Source organism: Barbus barbus (genome assembly GCF_936440315.1).
Source record: "Barbus barbus genome assembly, chromosome: 25".
Lineage (NCBI taxonomy): Eukaryota > Metazoa > Chordata > Actinopteri > Cypriniformes > Cyprinidae > Barbus > Barbus barbus.
The window spans coordinates 6,837,945-6,852,305 of NC_136753.1; the positions used below are offsets into that span (position 1 = coordinate 6,837,945).

General features: G+C 36.9%; 1 protein-coding gene across 4 annotated transcripts in view; it reads right to left on the reverse strand.

The window, feature by feature from the left end:
- LOC306845168 (PTB domain-containing engulfment adapter protein 1-like) overlaps positions 1–14,361 on the reverse strand; it is a 50,649-nt gene that overhangs the window by 14,588 nt on the left and 21,700 nt on the right. For all 4 annotated transcript variants that reach the window (XM_079377808.1, XM_079377809.1, XM_079377810.1 and 1 more), the window contains one exon: positions 6,641–6,724. In XM_079377808.1, the coding sequence (XP_079233934.1) occupies positions 6,641–6,724 (84 nt within the window). The remainder of the gene's footprint in view (positions 1–6,640; positions 6,725–14,361) is intronic.

A 14,361-nucleotide genomic window follows, 5' to 3' on the forward strand; every position in this document is an offset into this window, starting at 1 on the left:
CAGAAGCATTTACCGTTTAAATGCTTTTCAGACCTGATTACCTCAGCACATAACTTTTATGGTTTATTTTTATATTCTTGTCTGTAAATGTTGCATAAAGGCTCATCCTAACAGAAAGCAGTTATTTTTAAAACTTCACAGACTTCAGTTAAGGAGTGCTGGTGTGCACATACACATCAAAAAATGGTAGCATAATAGATTGGGAGAGCAATAATTGTGACTAAATTATACATTTTGTAAAAATATTTTGCATCCAAATGTGGAAGCATGTCTAACTTTTTTCCTCATTTACAATTAACAGTGTGTTTCTAATTAAAAGGAAATCATCATTTGGGTCAATGTCATCAAAAAAAATTGGTGGTCGTCTTTGACGTATTTTTTGTTTAATGATGTGCCAAATGTTCTCTATAGGTGAAAGATCTGGACCGCAGACAGACCAATTCAGCACCCGGACTCTTCAACTACGAAGTCATGCTATTGTAAAAGCTGCAGTATGTGGTTTTGCATTGTCCTGCTGAAATACACATGGTCTGGAGGGGAGCATATGTTGCTCAAAAACATTTATATACCTTTCAGCATTCATAGTGTCTTCCAAAACATGCAAGCTACCCATACCATATGCACTTAAAAAAAAAAAAAGGGGCGGGCCGGTCGTGGCCTAATGGATAGAGAGTCGGACTTGTAACCCAAAGGTCGTGAGTTCGAGTCTCAGGTCTGGCAGGGATTGTAGGTGGGGGGAGTGAATGTCCAGCGCTCTCTCCACCCTCAATACCACGACTGAGGTGAGACCCTTGAGCAAGGCACGTGATTTCCAACAAGAATGTCAACTTTGGACTCGTCTGACCATAGAACACTTTTCCGCTTTAAAACAGTCCATTTTAAATGAGCCTTGCCCCACAGGACATGACGGCGCTTCTGGACCATGTTCACATATGGCTTCTTTTTTGCAAGATAGAGCTTTAGTTGGCATCTGCAGATGCCACGGCGGATTGTGTTTACTGACAGTGGTTTCTGGAAGTATTCCTGTGCCCATTTAGTAATGTCAATAACAGAATCATGCCGATGAGTGATGCAGTGTCGTCTGAGGGCCCGAAGACCACGGGCATCCAACAAAGGTCTTCGGCCTTGTCCCTTACGCACAGAGATTTCTCCAGTTTCTCTGAATCTTTTGATGATGTTATGCACTGTAGATGATTAGATTTGCAAAGCCTTTGCAATTTGACGTTGAGGAAAATTGTTTTTAAAGTATGCCACAATCTTTTTACGCACTCTTTCACAGATTGGAGAGCCTCTGCCCATCTTTACTTCTGAGTAAAGCCTTCTGACTCTGCCTCTCTAAGACATCCCTTTTATAGCTAATCATGTTACAGACCTGATGTCAATTAACTTAATTAGTTGCTAGATGTTCTCCCAGCTGAATATTTTCAAAATGTATTGCTTTTTCAGCCCTTTGTTTCCCCCGTGCCCCCCACCTACAATTCCTGCCGGCCCGAGACTCAAACTCACAACCTTTGTATTACGAGTCTGACTCTCTAACCATTAGGCCACGACTTCCCCATAATGCGAGATGGTATCATGTTTTGCTGTCACATGTCCTCTCAAGTTATAAGCCCCTTATTTATTACAGATTCCTCGAGGGGCCCTCTTGGCACTTCGGGGTCCTCTGTGAATGCCTATACTACTTTCAGGGCGGGACGACCCTGATCAGACAGCAGCATTTTTTTCCTAGTGGACTGACATGCCGTGCTTTATATGCTGTGTAGGTGTTGATGAAGAGCTTCTCATTGTTCATTTTTTTCTCCCTTGTGCTGGGGGTGAAATTGTGGGTTGATGAATTTGGAAAAGGAGACCTCTATGGTCAGTGCACGCTGCTGTGATGTAGACCTGACTCAGCAGGGCACGGCTTTAAAAAAGTGGAGAGAACCTGAAAAAACAGTGGGAGAGAAAAAGAGGGAGACAGAATGAAAGATTAAGGGACGGCGAAGGAGACCAAGAGAGGCAGAGAGTAAGAGAGATGGCCCTCAGAGTATAAGAACTGCGCTGCTGACAAAAACCTAATAATATAATGAAGCTGACAAGCCATCCAATCCTGTGCCAAAGAGGAGACAGCTCTCTCACTGTTTATTTGACACCTTTATAACACAGGCTCTTCAGCATTCACCGCCACGCAGGTGTACACACACATACACACACTCACTCACACTTTAATCAGCTGAACTCTCCTACTGCACACCAATTAATGCTCGACACAGAGAGGACAAGCGCTCAGATATTCCCGGCTGCAGTAATGTCACGAGGACACTGGGAAAAACTCAACAGCTTATAGTTTGGGTGGCACAAATGTCTTCGAACTAAACTTTTGAACAGTTTCTCAAGAAAATGTCAGTGCTTTCCTGTGCAAAACTTACTAGCACAGTTGACACTTTTCCTATTATCAGGGTTGGAAATAGTAAGGAATTAAACTATTTTAGTTCTGATTCTTTGCAGTTCCAATTCTTTATTGGTTCCATTAACAATTTTTGTAGTACTTTTAATAGAGAAATATTTGAAGAAAATAAAAATACAAAACGTGAATTTAATTTTATAATTACTGCACTCAGTGGAGTGCTGCCAAATGATGAGATCAATCAATTTGAATAGGACAAATAAAAATACTATACAATTAAAAATGTGGTAATAATTCATTTAACACATTTATTTGTTTATTCATTTATGCCAAATCCAACTTAAAATTCAGTTTTAAAAAGGTTTCACTCAAAAATAACAGATCAAAAGAATCTTTAATTTGGCAATCAGACTACACTGGTCGTGCTGTATATTTCACACTGAGTGTAGAGGTGTTGCTTAGTAGGAGCTCCATGTTGCATGCAAAAATCATTAGAACTGAATCTCATGAAAATCATTCAGTTCCAGCATTTAAAAAGGAAAAAGGAAAAAGTTCTTGGATCCCCAAAATTATGTGCCAACAGGGGACCACATATTGCAAAAGATATAACCGGGGACCCCATAAAGTCAGAACACTCTGACTATTGGACTTTAACCAGGTGCAAAAACCACTATACAGCAAAAAATCTACAGTACAACTTTTGTACTGCAAAACTATTAGGAGAACACTCCAAGTTCAGAAAATATGAGTCTCTATTTTAGAGAAAACTGCTGAGGCATGTGACCTCCAAAATTAATAACAGCAATCTACTAGGTCATTGCAATAATATATATATGCTAAAGCAAATTAGTGAAACCGCATCAGTGCAATTAACGGATTCATGTAGCTCATTGGTCTTTGAACTCAAAAATAATAGACGTGGTGCAAAGGAGACAGGTCCATTTTTAGCTTTACCCTTTGCTTTTCCCTGTACCTCGCTGAGTTATGAAAAGGTTACTGCACTGCAGGACATCTCTGTCCAGAGCTCAGGTCTAAAGGTCATTTTGTTATGCTCCCACCATTTAGCTGTCAGTTTAAACACAAATAATCATAAAGGGTAAGCATTCAAAACAACTGGTGAAATGCAAAGAGCACGGATGAGGTCACTTAACGTGCATTAAATTAGATGTTAAAATACAACCTGTTGCCAAAGTTATTACCATGCCAGGCTTATTTATATTGTGAACATTATTTTAAATTCGACCTTTAGCTAAAGAATAGCAAAACCCTGCTTTTTCGCCTAAATAAAGGTCATCCTTATAGTAGCAAAAACAGCTTGTTCCACGAAGCCAGTTTCTAATGGTCAGCCAAGTATGATTTGAGAAGTTTAGAGGCTTTCTGGTTAGTCAGGGAGCTTTAAAGAAGTTTAACCCTCATGTACTGTTCCAAAACAGCTGACTTCCTGTATGGTAGGCGTATTGGATTCAATGTAATTCCACAAAAATTAGGACATATAAAAAAAACACACAATCAAGTACAATCAATAAACTTTTAATATCAGTACTTTTCACACATTTCAAAGAATGAATATCTGAACTTATGATTTATAAAAATGTTTTTAACCACTATTTTTGACTGCCACTCCCCCAGACCTGTGAGATGTTTGAGATTGCACATTTTTTAACGATAATATCTTGGTCTAAACCTAAAGTAATCTTGACAAATTATATATAATTTGAAAGGTTTTGGACTCTAGTTTTCATTTTTGGTCACTGTTTTTCAAAGAAATGACAGAGCAATAGATAAATAGCGATAGATTCTCCATTTGTGATATAGTGCCAAACACACTTTTATTCAATACATATGTTTTTGTGTGTTTTAGAGATAGAATTCAAATCAAATATTAAAGTTACTGCCCAAACTATTTCTGAATAGGATGTCTACATCATAAATATTTAAAAAATTATGGAAATATATAGTTCAGAACATTCAAACAATAAATGGAAATCAAGAGCCCTGTATATCACCTAGTGGAGACATTTGGTACTGCATCCACAAAATTACTTAAAGTTAATTTTTTGAGATATCAACCTAATATTTGGCACAAAACTTGTTCAGATGATTGGCTTTGATTTTCTTGAAGATTTGGTGGTAAACATGTTTTGTAAAGTTTCCATTTTAAATAAAATATAAAAATATATATTTTTATATTTCACATTTTCATACATTTAAACTTTTATAACTTTTTATAAATTTACTTTTATAAATGGTTTTTTTTTTTTTTTTTACTTCTACAATAACCTGTGATGTTTCACCTTTAAAAAGATAGCAATCTTAAGTCTGTGCTCTGAAGTATTCAAGTTTTATAACAATTTTAGCTGGAAAAGTCGTTTTTATGTCTATGCTCAAAAACTGACTTACAGTTAAAAGGCTAAACAGTTTTGTTTTCACAAACTTTGAAATTAAAAAGTTGTTAAACTCATCAAGACACTGATACTAGGAGGCACTTCAAGACTAGAGTTGAGGAGCTCTGAAATACAACAAAGGAATTTGTTGTTATTTTGTGTGTATTTCAGTTGCTTTTGAATGGATGCAGGTCAAATTCACCCACAAACATCACAAACGTATAACTCTGTAGCGTTGCCTTAAAGCATTAAAATAGGCGGGTCAAATTGACCCGGGAACAGTACGAATGTAACAAATTGTTTTTGGACATGTCAAAACACATCAGCGTTTTGAAACTTTGCATGCATGTTCATGACCCTAAATGAAGAAAAAGTCACAAAATTTCAAGAAAAACCACATAGGTTAACTGATATCTCTGACAACTCAAAAATCAAAACGGGTCAAATTGACCCGAAACAGTACATGAGGGTTAAAAGAGCTAAGAGCTTTCTGCGAGGACTTCAAAAATCCCGGATGAGTTAAAGTTGTTATAATTTATTTACATAGATTTACATCATTATACATACAAAGCTTACAGACAAAAAAATCATAATGTTTTTTATATTTTTACATTTTAAGTTACAAGGCATGGATTTCCTAATTAAATTCTCATTCAGAAACTCCTGATTCCGTTATTTTCAGAATATTTGTTATAATCAGAATATCATATCATTTAAGAATGCACTCTAGCACATTCTGGGTTCATTTGTACAATGGTTTTTAGAATTGCAATTTTCAAACTTAACATTTTGTTCTAGAAATCAAAGTCAAAATGTAGCTTTTCAACTGAACTGCAGTGCACTTTTTCATGTAAACATGGATAAATTCTGTAACAGTTCCTGATTAGTTATGTAATGCGGAAGCATGAATCATTCAAACTCATACAGTATTTCTATTTATGCTTAAAATCTTTAATATTCCCTTTGAACCTTTGTGATTAACACTGTTCATTCAGCAGAATTGTTTACACACAGTAAATTGTCCTTTGGTGACTATAAAGGTCAATGAATGTGAGGTCTCACATAATTTCTAGTTCGTTAAGCTGCATTATCATCTTCTGAAAAAGAGAATCGTGTGCAAGAGGACTTAACGATAATTTCAGGCAACGAGCGAATCCCAATTGAGAGCTATGAAATATTCAAAGCAACCTACTACTGCAGTCTCTGTGGCTGGAGATAAACTCGACAAACGTGGGCTGTGACCACGCCAGTAAGTTCAGAGGCTCCTCTGTCACCGCCATTAATAAAACATTAGCCTAGAAGGCACTCTTTCTGTTGGAAGTAGCCTCACCTGTGTCACCTATGAATCCAGGTCCGTCTGTGGTGTTCAAATTGAGTAAAGAGTGTGTGTAGGGGAGGTTTGGAGTTGGGAACGAAGAGAAGCAATGAGTGCCAGGAATGAAGCTTTGAAAACCTGAAGTGTGGGGGTGAAACTTAAGTGTGCGTCCCATTTTAGCAAGCTTTAAGGCAGGCCTGGAAGTCATTACTTCCCAAAGAAAATGTGTTGAAACTAAATTCCCTGAGGTTTTTCTAGGTGAAGTAGTTGTTTTTACAGGGAGCTAAAACCTCAAGGAACTGTGTCCCTTATGGTGCAGCTAAAAAAAACGTAGTTAGCTATCAAATGCAAAAACATTTAGCCAACATGTTCTTCAATTACTTTGGTTTCCGGTAAATTTTATGTAACTGAATTCTGTCACTCAGAACAAGTTTATATATAAACAGTCTGTAACACAAGTAGACTGCACAAATGAACATTCGTCTTCATCAGTCAATCAGGCTTGTTGGCATATTGGCAGCTGACATTTCAGGAACATCAACTCTATTCCCTTACCCTTTCTCCTGTTAAATGCCCTGTTCATTCTGCAGAGCTTGAGAAATGCTTGTAAGGTGAGGACGGACTCCAACGAGAAGCCACCTGAAGAAAAAGCACAGAGAAACAGTTTACTTCTTGCTTATCTGTAGCTTGTGGTTTATGTCTCCAGCATTTGCATCCGTAATGAAAGTCAACAGAGGGCACAGTTTTAGTGTGACTGCAGCTTTCCACTGAGCAAGTACACACAAAACAGCCAAACAATTGACCCTTCACAAAAACCAAAATGGCAAATTCTGCATTATGATTGGTCAGATCGCCTGTCAATCAAACTCCCTGCGAAAGGCCAATTACCAATTTAAAAGTTATACAAGTGGAGAACTTACTGCCCCTCGGTGACTATAGCAGAACTATGCCCTGTGGAGGTTGTAGATTCAATCCCAGGTAAAACGAATCAGCAAGTACTGAGTTACTGCATGAGATTACAAACCTGAAATTTCCTTTGCACCCTTAAGCAAGACACTTAACCCAAGGGAGAGTTTGCTACAGCTAGAATCTGCCAATTAGTGCAGTATGTGTCACTTGCACTTAGAGTGTTGGATGACAATCCTGTGTAAATCTGACTAAAAATATTTTATACCTGCTTAAAAATACATCCTGGCATAGTTTGCTCAGAGTGTTGAAACAGGATTTCAGAATATAGCCACCCTTAGTCATATAGGTGATGTCAATTCCTACGTTTGCTGTGAAGTGTTTGGTTGATGTTGAGTCGATGAGTGAGATGACACAGAAGTACGCAAGATCAAAGGCTCAAAGAAACGGTGGAGGCTGAGGTTGTCAAAAACGCTGAACCAAACACATTCAATGTCAAAAGGGAAAATTCCTCAGGGATTTTGCATTAGAACAAATACACCTCAGAGACCCCACACAACTGACGTACCGTATTAATCTCACCATGCAAAACATATTGTCTTTTTCTTTTAACCCTGTAAAGCCTGACATAGAAAATAAAATTGAGAAAAATCTATTTTTCTGAAATGCAACAGTTTATTAAACCTTTAGACTATATATACTGTACTGTCTATTGACAAGACACACACATATAAATATATATTATATATGTGTGTATATGTATATATTGCTTTGCATATTTGTTTTTTTTCAGTATAATTTTTAATAAATCAGGCTTTTATGGCTAATAAATAAATATACCTATATAAGTACACCTCGATTTTATTCAGATGTAAAAATCGATTTGTTTCAGAACCTGATATTTATATGGCCAAAAAGTAAGATGAAACTGACATAAATAATATAAATATAATGTAAATATAATGATAATTTATGAACATAAATAGTCATTTTGTATCTCTCAGTAATGTCTCAGTAAGATGATATTTAAGTGCTTAGTTTTAGAATCAAAGCTCATTACATATAAGGCAATGTAATAAATTATAACTGAGAGATATACAAATAAACAAATTTTAAATTTGAGTTGCTTAAATCCAGTAAGTATTCATCTAAAAATATTAATAATTTTTCCAAAGAAAAATCTGTAAAGATTTCACAGCAAAAAGACAGATGTACCATGACCCGAAGGGAATATTTTTTTTTACAATTATGCTAAAAAAAGTTGCTTAAAAGTATAAAGTATCAATCCGATGACAGAAGGCATGCATTAGATCATGTACAACAGGTTTTTCCACAATGTTTTGATCACATTGATAATTTAGAAGCCTTAGACATTTGCCTATCAAATATGATACAGAAGGCTTTGTAGGACTAAGGTTGAATACGGCAAAGACAGCAATGCAATCATCAGATTCTGTGCCATCTCTACTAAAGCCTTTCAACATTTCAGTTGATTTGATTTGTTGCAAAGCTTCCAGTGCATTCTGATGTTTCTGTGCCACGTTTGGCTCGATCGCTCAATGACAGGAGCAGGAGTCAAGTGGCTTCTATGAAGCCCTGAACAACAGGGAAAAACATCACTTCCTTTTATCAGAGTCAAAGCTTTGCTCTCTGTCTGAACTGCAGCGCAAAAGACCCTTAGCTCAAAATACTTCATCTTGCGCCAGCACTTCAGCCCGTCAATCAAGAATCGTCCTCAGAGAAGGGAATGGAAGAATGAGAAAATATCGGAAATAGAATGTGCAGAAGAGAGAGGTCCAATTTGACAGCTTGCGTTCAGGAAAGTTGCTAAGCCTGAGTTTTCCTGCTTCAAGTGCTGCTTAATCTTTCAGTTCTGACAGTCTTCCATTTAGGGTGAATGCGAAAAAATGATGTGATCTTAAAAAAATTAGAAGGAAGAGCAACATGTTAAAAATATGCATGAAGTGATACACATTAAAGAGGCCACTCATGCATTTAAGGAAGGATTAGTTTAATGAGACACAAGGATTTATTACTCTTGACTGAACATGACAGCCTGTGTCAAATGGCACATATAATCTCACAACTTTAGCACGAGGCAGAAAGGACGTGACGCATGGTGACCTTTCCAAGTTCAGAGGTTTAACGGCAACACATTACTAACATAACTCTAAAACTAGGTGATGCACATTTTACATGGTCTTGCAGAATGGCATATATTGGCACCAACACAGAATGGCACATAGGTATTTATGTCACGAATGTAATGCAAATGGTCAAATGAATGCGTAAAAGTGAACAGAAATGAGATATAAATTCTCTCCACTTGCAGCATGTCTGTCAGGAAAGTAAGAAAATATAAATAAACAGTTAGACCAATTCATACATCATAAATATCAGTTCACTACGTTCACATCAGAAAAGAACCATACCAGAGTTTGCATGAATAGTACCTCAGACAACCCTTTTTAAGCAAACTTAGATACAGTTTGCGGGTGCATTTGCATTATGCAAACAAACTTGGGTGTTCACCACAAGTGTTAGTGTGAACGTTTCCTTAGTTATTTTATGTCTATAGAGAAAACTCTTCAGAACTTATTTTATATTTTAGATACATTTTATATAAACTTATATAAAGATATTTATATAAAGATATACAGTATCTCTCTAAATCAGGGGTATCTTGTTCCTGGAGGGTTTAGCTCCAGCTCTAATTTAACACCAGCTAATCAAGGTCTTCAGGCAGAGCCCCTTCAAAGCAAGCCTCCAAGGTTAGCAAAAAAAAAAAAAAGCCATAACACTGCAGTAAATTAAATAAATCTCATAAATCTCTCATTTTTGATCATATTAAATCTGGGCACACTTGATAAAATCAGTCATTGTTGAGATCCAGATATGCTGATATGAGAGAGAAAATAGTCTTTTTTTTTTACAAGAGAGAATTCTGAGAAAAAAGAAATATTACTGTAAACAATTTAAAAAAGGAGATCAACTTTAACGTTAATTTCTTATGGAAACATATGAATTTCTGTGTACTAGCTACATCAAATATACTGCATAAAACATTTAACGTAATACAAAGTGACAGCTAGAAAAAATCTTTTTCTTTAAAATATATGGTACTTTAAAGGTGCCATAGAATGAAAAACTGTCTTTACCCTGGCATATTTAAATAATAACAGTTCTGTACATGGAAATGACATACAGTGAGCCTCAAACACCATAGTTTCCTCCTTCATATGTAAATCTCGTGATTAAAAAAGACCACTGAAAAACAGGCGATTCAGAACATAACACCGACTGTGACGCAACAGTCGGGATCACTACGCCCCCAACATTTGCATAAACCCGTCCTTGTTCTAAGCCGGCCGAACCATCAGAAGCTCTGCAGGTATTGTAAATAAACAAGCGCGGACAACAGCGAAAATAACTAAATAAATGTTATGTTCCAGGCCGTGCAGGGGGTGTGAAGTGCAGGGATGGGTTGATGTCTGTATTCAGAAAGGCACAGAAAGCAAATAACGCGAGCCACTAAAGGGACATGGTTAGCTCCTTGCTAGCGGTAGCCTGTTACAGTACATAAGATTTCACTCTCAGTAAGGAGAGATGAGGATGATAGCGAATGACTTACAGATCCTGAGCACCACTGACAAGCATCTGATCTTGTGAAATGTGTGGCAAGTACTGTTGCTCCATAATGTAAACATAGTTTGTGTGATCGCGTCTCTTGGAAGTGAAACTATAACGCGATCGATGGATCGTTCAAAAGCAGTTTCAATGCCTCGCATATTAATAACGGCTCCCTGATGCCCGCGTTTTATATACAGTATAATTACCCGACGATATAACTGCGAGAGAAAGTATTTAAATATATATTTTCCTCCCTGTGCTTCCTTCTTGCTGATGAGCCGTACTGTGAAACAGCCAATCAGAGCAGAGCTCATTATTATTCATGACCCTGCCACATAAGCCAATAACAGACCGTTTCATTCTAGGGAGAAATCCTAGGGTTGTAAATGGACATGTAAAATCGTTTCTGGAGATTTTTTGCCCTTACCTAAGCCACATACCTTCTGTGTAGATATCAGAGAACAATTTAAAAATACTGTATCAATGCATTCTATGGCACCTTTAAACAAACATTCTGTTACTGGAAAATATAGGTGTTTTGATTAAAATTATGAGGTCAAAATATAATATGCATTGGTGAATCATTTACAATACAATAAATAAAATGCATTTTGTAAAATAAATTGGGTGAATTTTGCTTTCCAAATTTAAATGTTAGGATGAATGTTTGAAAAGCTGTGAGCCTACACACAAACAATGGAACTTATTCACCATTAAAGATTATTCAGTCCATTCACCACAGTCATTTTAGCAGGTGTACCAGACTAACAAAAGAGATATATAAAATGACCCATTTCTTCAGCTAAGGAGAATTAGCATTCTTTACAAGACCTTACCATTGAAGCCTATTAAAATGTACTTTTATATCAGACATTGAGTGTCTCAGCCAAGTGTTACGCTAGCTTTTTTACAACTTGGAAATACGTGTTATCAATGAAGGATAAGGCTTTAAGATGATTTTATATATTTAAATAAAAACCACGATCTGACAAATGTAAAATAATGGGTCTAATTATATTCCTTATGCAGACAGCTCAGCGGCCTGAAACTGAAAAACACTTTTGAAAATGTCATTTAAAGTTGAGGTGTGAGAGTTGAAAGTTGAGAGATGGGTAACGGGGAGCGCAGGAAGCAATCTCATTCCAATCATCTTCCATTTCAGGATACACATCAAATCAGATTTAGCTGCAGATTTTAAATGGGGCTGGAAATAAGTGTAGTGATTCCCAAGGACCAAAGTGAAATGGTGTGCACATATACATGCACATGCCACTAACTGACAGGGATCAGATCATGACCGGGAGAGCCTGATGCCTTGAATCTTCATGAAGTTTTAATGGGGTGCACTTGTTCAATCTTTTCATACATTATATGCTGCTTATTTGTAATGTCTGCAGGGATGATATGCTTGCAAATGGATGGCGGCTTGTATTTGACGGAAGCTAAATTACTATTAACTTGAAACACCCCTGGCAAACCCCAAACTCTCTGTATGTGATGACATACAGTTCTGTCTTAAAGATGCTCTATTTTTTGCTGGTTCTGATATATGGGCATTTTCCACTCATTTACAGTCTGATGGATCCTTTCCATCACTCTGACTGGGCCTTCATTGTTATGAGTCTTTAGCATGTACATTGTGTTTGATATTTTTTTTTCTGCTTTATTCTTCTAAAAGCACGGTATAAGGTAAATGTTTCTTCTCATTATTTTTATTAATAAAACATTGACTTTGCCTGTTGGCTACTTTCCAGAGTACAGGTTAAGCAAAGCCAAAGATGCATTTTGACAAGGTTTCGACTAAAAAATATGAATAACCTTATAAAACTAAAATGTAAAAATCTATCATTTATCACGGCAGGTTTTCTCCTTCAAGACAGAGGACAAGCAATTTTTTCTGCATTGCCTCAAAAATGCATGATCTGCAGCTCTATTAAGCAAAAAGGACATTGCTATCAATCAGTTACGCATATATTCTTAGAGTGACAGATCCACTACCGGCTTCTAGAGAACCAGTACTAAAATAAAAAAGTGAGGGGTCGTCCAGAGTATCTCAAAGAAGGTCAGGTCATCACTCAGGAAAATTTTTCACATAGCAGATAGACATGCAAAAATCAATGCTTTCAAATCCATCTTGAATCCATATTTTAGATGCTGCTGGAGTCTGTACCAGGCTTTCTTAAGAAGCTTAACCAAGACTTTTCTGGATTTTTCAGCTTATCCACAAAGACAATGCCAGTTAATGAGTTTCCCAGTCTATGTTTTCTTGGTAAACAGCAGCATCACTGGCCAACCTGTATTTAAATTCACATAAAACACCCTAAATCCGAATGGAAAATGTCTGACACTGCAGCTAGACGTCCTAAATTACCTATTTAATAGAAAAAGGCGAACACAATCCATGAGTTGTATGCCTGGTAAAAAAAAAAAAAGAAGTCAATAGCCATCTGTGTGTATGCATATAGGGCTCCAATATTCAGCTTCTGCTATACCAACTATTAATAAATCAGGAAAAGGAGTTTTACATTACAGATATGGAGACCAAAAGGGATGTGCTGCTCCATGAAGCATATAATCTCATTATCAGGACTGTTAAGAAAGCCAATTAGAGTGTAAATCAGCAGACGGGATAATTCAGAGTTTAATATGCAGCAAGATGTCCTGCTGTTTTGGCAGAAACACAGAGAAGGTAATCTCAAACTGTCTTAACAAAATGCAAACTCTTCAGAATTTTTCATTTGAAGGAGAAGAAATGATTGGGAAGGTAGCAAACATGGCTTATATTCAGAAAATGACACTTTACTGTAGTCCTAATGAATCGGTCAGTGGGACAGTGGATCTACAGTGCATCAATGAGCCATACTGGCACGTTTTTAGGGTCCAAGTGTATAATCGAACACACACCAAGGGGTACGTCAGTGTTGTTCAGGTCTCATGGGCAGGGCATACACTTGACAAGACAAAGCACTGTGGAAAAATTAAGAAGGTTCATAAATCTTTGCTGGTGACTTGGAGCATGCGTTAAATCCGTTTTTATAATTTTCCTCTAATCTTCAAGGCTGTTTCTGCATGATAAGGGCTTTCCCTGGTGAAATGCTGCAACTTCTTCAGTCACTTAAAATATACCCATATACCCATATTTTACTGTCAGGGATTGATTTCTGAGGGCGCTTTTCCTCTGTGCAGCGGTAAAGCAGCTCAAGGACAAACTAAAGCAATTTCAGTCATTTGGCTTGTTTTTCATCAAATAAATTTGAATGAGCAAGAGGTAGCAGGAGAAAGCAAAAGCAAACTGATGAATCTGATGTTCAAGTGGTCCCGTCAAAGTTGATTGAGCTAAACACCCCAGCCGAATGAATAACTGCTGGTTTTTATTAAGCAAAGGAACATCAAATAACGAGATGTACTGAGGTTCTCTAAGGGAAACACATTTCCTGCAAGTAAACAAGGGGTGTATCGGACTTCACATTGACTAGATATTCTACAATTGTTCTTTGTAATACATCATCAATAAAACAAAAGGATGCTTAAACAGAAACAACTCGGGCAGGAATGCAGATGCAAAGACACAGGACTGATATAAGTATAAAAAATACAAGTTTACCATTAGGAGTCTGCAGCCCTATTTGGCCAGTAAAAGGTTTACATTGGGATGTGAATTCGCAGGGCAGCTAGTTAGTGATATTATTTCTGTAGATATCAGAAATTTGAACAGCATTGCATTGTGTGGTAATTTATTC